This window comes from Scylla paramamosain, chromosome 14, assembly GCF_035594125.1.
Source record: "Scylla paramamosain isolate STU-SP2022 chromosome 14, ASM3559412v1, whole genome shotgun sequence".
In the NCBI taxonomy this organism is placed as follows: domain Eukaryota; kingdom Metazoa; phylum Arthropoda; class Malacostraca; order Decapoda; family Portunidae; genus Scylla; species Scylla paramamosain.
In genome coordinates, this window is record NC_087164.1 from 13842423 (window position 1) to 13847422 (window position 5000).

A 5000-nucleotide genomic window follows, 5' to 3' on the forward strand; every position below is an offset into this window, starting at 1 on the left:
TATCCATGAGAATACGAAAAAAAAAAAAAAAATCTTTGTGGTCTTTGAAAGCAGTCCTGATACCGGAATACACAGCACACTGTTCCGTCGCCATCGGCCGTCGCATACTCTTATCATATCACACTAACACGAAATTTGTAAAGGACAATGTATGAATAAGTGATTTCACAAAACTTCTAGAAAACTTTTGATTTCTTGTACGTATTGATGGTTACAGTGACTACACAAGATCCGCTGATATCTTTTGTCTTTTCGTGAAATTATTAATTGTACAGATTGTCTGTTACTTAAATAGCATAAGGGATACATACCTTGATATCATAAGTAGTATTTTGTTGCAGTCCGGTAATGTTGAAACTTGTAACACTTTCATTGACTATTACATTTTCTTTATTTATAGACATTTCTTGAATCTTCCATTCAAGTTTATATTCGCTTAGTTTTCCCTTCGGTGGATTGTCGTCCGGGGCACTCCACACCACGTGCAAGGAATAAGGGGTTGAATGTGTCACGTTCAGGCTGCTCACTCTGCCGGGACCTGCAAAGATGGTATGAAGTTGATCACACTGTAAATGCCAACATACTCGAGGGTCTCATTCCATCCTCGATTTCACAGTTTGTTGGGTGGAGGAGAGAGAGAAGGAGATGTATGTAATGGAGATGAGATGTCTCTAAAGTATATGTGTATAGAACGTATAGATCGAGTGAGAAATGAGGAAATGCAAAGGAAAACTAGAGTTGAGAAAAGAATTGACTGATGGAAGGGAGCAGGGAGTGTTACGATGGCTTGCACATATCAGGGAGGAGGCTGGAAGAAGAGCGGCTGGTGAAGAGGATAACTGGATCGAATGTGAGAGGTGGACTGCTGAAGGGAATACTAGGAACGGAATGGGTGGACGGTACAAAGGGAAGGTTACATGCAGAGAAATGTTTGAGGAGCAAGGAGAAGTAAATGCACACGATGAGAGTTGAATGGAAAGTAGTTATGAATACATGAATGGGCGTGGTCTTAGGGGCTTTAAGGGTAGGGACTGGTCTCTTATGGTGTAGCAGAGACCCGTATTCTGAAACGCTTTGCTCTCTCACCACGACTATTTTCAAAGGCCACAGATATGATTAACAGAGTTCTCATGGGTGTTTCTCCAGTTGATAATGCAGGAATTTTGTTGAATTGTCACCAAATATATATATATATATATATATATATATATATATATATATATATATATATATATATATATATATATATATATATATATATATATATATATATATATATATATATATATATATATATATATATATATATATATATATATATATATATATATATATATATATATATATATATATATATATATATATATATATATATATATATATATATATATATACATACACCCTTAAAAACCCGTGTAACTTCAAACACAGCCTTTTGAATGTAGCGGAGGTGCGACGCAGAAGTTTCAGAATATGGTTCTGAGTTCGACCAGTCTTGCTGTCGGATCCTGATGGAGAGACTCGGTAGTGCTTGTGTAACTGAGCCTCGTGCAAGTGGCTGTTGTTAGTACGAATCTGTCGCAGGGACGGAGGAGAAGTAAGGTAGATATTGATTTATAATTAGGGAACGTGTGTGTGTGTGTGTGTGTGTGTGTGTGTGTGTGTGTGTGTGTGTGTGTGTGTGTGTGTGTGTGTGTGTGTGTGTGTGTGTGTGTGTGTGTGCGTGTATGTGTGTGTGCGTGTATGTGCGTGTATGTGTGTGTGTGTGTGTGTGTGTGTGTGTGTGTGTGTGTGTGTGTGTGTGTGTGTGTGTGTGTGTGTGTGTGTGTGTGTGTGCACTGCTTGGTTTGGGTTACCACTCTCATTCGTGAGGATTTTTTATTATTATTTATTTCTTAATGCATTAGAGAGAGGGACAAAGACAAACGAATGGTAAAAAAAAAAATAAATAAATAAATAATATTCATAAATGTCACTCTTGTTGTTGTTGTTGTTGTTGTTGTTGTTGTTGTTGTTGTTGTTGTTGTTACCGTCGTTGTCGTTGTTGTTGTTGTTGTTGTTGTGCAGGTGGTGGTGGTGGAGGTGGTGCACCACACTACCTGAGTGTGCCAGAAGAGTCTCACGCGCCACCTTCACCACCTTAAATCTCACACTGGCACAAGGAAAGAGTCTTACTTTCGGACTTTGAGATGAAGAAGGTTTCTCTGGTGAGGGAGGGGTCGGTGGCGGCGCCCACGTTGTTGGCAAGCTTGGCGGTTACGGTGTAGTTCGTAAAAGGCACCAGATCCAGGTCTCTTAATGCTACCCTTACTATTTTGCTAGAGACGACAGCAGCGTGTGTGATGGGGGGATTCTTGAGTTTGTCACACGATGGCTTCAGAGTGAATTGCACTGTTATATTGTAACCATTATATTTAGAGCATTCGTTTTCCACGATAGCTTGGCATTTCACCTTATTACATTCAAGACTTGTCACGTTAGCTTCAGGCTCTGTTGGGGTGAGAACACACGTCTAAGATAGTTATAAGGGGGCTTACATTGTTGCATTTATTCACATACTTCTGTTACACCGCCTGCAGAAAACAAAAGGAAAAGAAATTATTATTATTATTATTATTATTATTATTATTATTATTATTATTATTATTATTATTATTATTATTATTATTATTACTATCATTATTATTATTATCATTGTGTTTTCACCTTCACAAAACAAATCAAAGGCAAACGATTTTGAAGAAAATGACCTTGATGATTCTTCTAACTTTTACTTATTAATTTATCATCTCATTTTATTTCACTTATTTACTTATTTTGTTTTTGTTGGTGCTATACTCAAAGATGCTCCGAGACTACACGAAAAGCGCGGCGAGAGAGAGAGAGAGAGAGAGAGAGAGAGAGAGAGAGAGAGAGAGAGAGAGAGAGAGAGAGAGAGAGAGAGAGAGAGAGAGAGAGAGAGAGTATGTGTGTGTGTACATTAGTCTTTCAATAAAAATGAGAAGAAATACATAGAATATATAACTTTCAGCCATAATGGAGTGAGGAGAGAAGAGAAGAGCGAAGATGCGCGACTCACCTTTAGCAGGAGTGACTGTAGAGTTCTTTGCTATTATTTTGCCGGTGGTCTGTTCTCGTACTTCGAAAGTCACATTGGTGTAAGGGTCTGCCTTGAATCTCCTTTTTAGTGACTTATTCAGTACGTTTTCCCAGTTACTGAATCCCGAGCCAGAATCACACGCCATTAAGTGTGTCTGTTGGTGTATGTAGAGGAGAGAAAAGGGACGAAATGCTAGAATGCTATTGGAAGCTGCAGTAAAGTGACTATTATTACTCGGCTGTGAAGAACAATAGTGAAAAGTTCCATCTTTCTATCACCAAGCCGGCGATCCCACACGCGGTGGCCCGGGCATAAGAGCATATTAGTCAAGATTCTCGGTTCATGGTGAGGAGAAATTTGGAAACTCGAGGTTTGCCTGTCGTATCTACTTAGTCATGCTCAGAAGTCAAGTAACATAATAACACACTCCCACTGTTTTCACTGCGCCCCACCCTGCCCCCCTAAGCATTCGTAAGCCCTTTGATTTGCCAAGAATCTATGACTTTCCGGGAGAACACGAAGCACTGTGGAAGTGAGTGTGGCAGGTTCCTCGACATCTGATGATGACTCTACAAGCCCAAACATCCATGGATCAGCAAGTTAATACTGAGAGAAGAATGCTGAAAATTTGGGAGTATATATATTGACTCTCTCTCTCTCTCTCTCTCTCTCTCTCTCTCTCTCTCTCTCTCTCTCTCTCTCTCTCTCTCTCTCATCTGCCATAAATCTATCCAACCTCCTCTAGAGACTATCCCGCGTCTGTGCACTTCCCACGTCCTTGCCAAGCTTGTTCCACTCAACTATAACAATAACCTAACTTAACCTAACCCTAGTAGTTGTGAGCCAGTTTTCTCCTTTCTCCTTTTTTGAAATCTGAATTTATCTAGTTTTTAACCGTTCACACACACACACACACACACACACACACACACACACACACACACACACACACACACACACACACACACACACACACACACACACACACACACACACACACACACACATCGTTCAGACTTATTAGCAATCCCCACCTTGTATCTGTACTGGTCCTTATTGGGATGAAGATGACTCAAGGAAAAGATTGTATAATTACCTTTAGCATAGGCATCGATCCTTACGTTTCTCGGTCCTGTGGGTGAAGGAGCAAAGAGGAAGATCTGTCATTGCGCTCTCTTTGTCAGGGAAACTTTGATGGAAATAATGAAATGGGAAAGAAGAGTTGGAGGGCCTCAGATTGTGTACACCCGACGCAGGAACTGATCAAAGATAAGTTCTTATGAGTGTCTTCGTGTTTCACTCTCCCAGGAACGACAACCAGTGTGGAATGCGACGAGTATGATGGAGGAGAGAAAGGTACACGCTTCCCTCTAGTCTGGGATGGTTTGGAAGGTGAGAAGGGAGAGGGAGAGGCTGTAAGAAGCGAGTAGGAAGGTGCGGAAGAAGCTTTGAGGGTGGAGAAGAGACGTGCCAAGGACTGGGAAAAGCTGGGCTGGAAAAGATCGCTGGCTGTGAGAGATCTGGTTAACCTGGGAAAGTGTAGAGAAGGTTCCATGTCAGATCGTAGGCAGATGGACTGTAGGGGAGGAACAGAGCAAGTATGATGATATTAGACCGTATTGTTAAAACGGTTTTGATTCTTACAAGGACTATTTTTCACAAGTCACAAAAATCATTGGTGCTGTTCCCTTAGATATTAGATATTAGTTGCTAAACTCTTACCAGAATCTTAAAAACAACCTTGATCCCCCCCCCTCTCTCCAGTAACTTCTATAATCTGTCAAAAGTAGTGAAGACAAGACCTCGAAATGTTTCAGAATACTGACCTTGGTTAATATCTCCGTTATCGTCATGGTAGTCTCTTCCACTTATGCTCCTGTGAACAAAGCGTTAAAAGAAC

At 40.5% G+C, this 5000-nt stretch overlaps 1 protein-coding gene across 11 annotated transcripts in view; it reads right to left on the bottom strand.

The window, feature by feature from the left end:
* LOC135106904 (uncharacterized) overlaps window positions 1–5000 on the bottom strand; it is a 16078-nt gene that overhangs the window by 6647 nt on the left and 4431 nt on the right. For 6 of the 11 annotated variants that reach the window (XR_010271496.1, XM_064016317.1, XM_064016320.1 and 3 more), the window contains 5 exons: window positions 4927–4976; window positions 4135–4232; window positions 3080–3254; window positions 2176–2490; window positions 312–538 (listed from right to left, as the gene is read on the bottom strand). Coding sequence is in view for 10 of the 11 variants with exons in the window: in XM_064016317.1 (XP_063872387.1) it covers window positions 312–538; window positions 2176–2490; window positions 3080–3254; window positions 4135–4232; window positions 4927–4976 (865 nt within the window). In the remaining variant the exon portion in view is untranslated. Of the gene's footprint in view, window positions 1–311; window positions 539–2175; window positions 2491–3079; window positions 3255–4134; window positions 4233–4629; window positions 4677–4926; window positions 4977–5000 lie in introns of all 11 variants that reach the window. The other 5 variants (XM_064016321.1, XM_064016323.1, XM_064016322.1 and 2 more) reach the window with 3 other exon arrangements.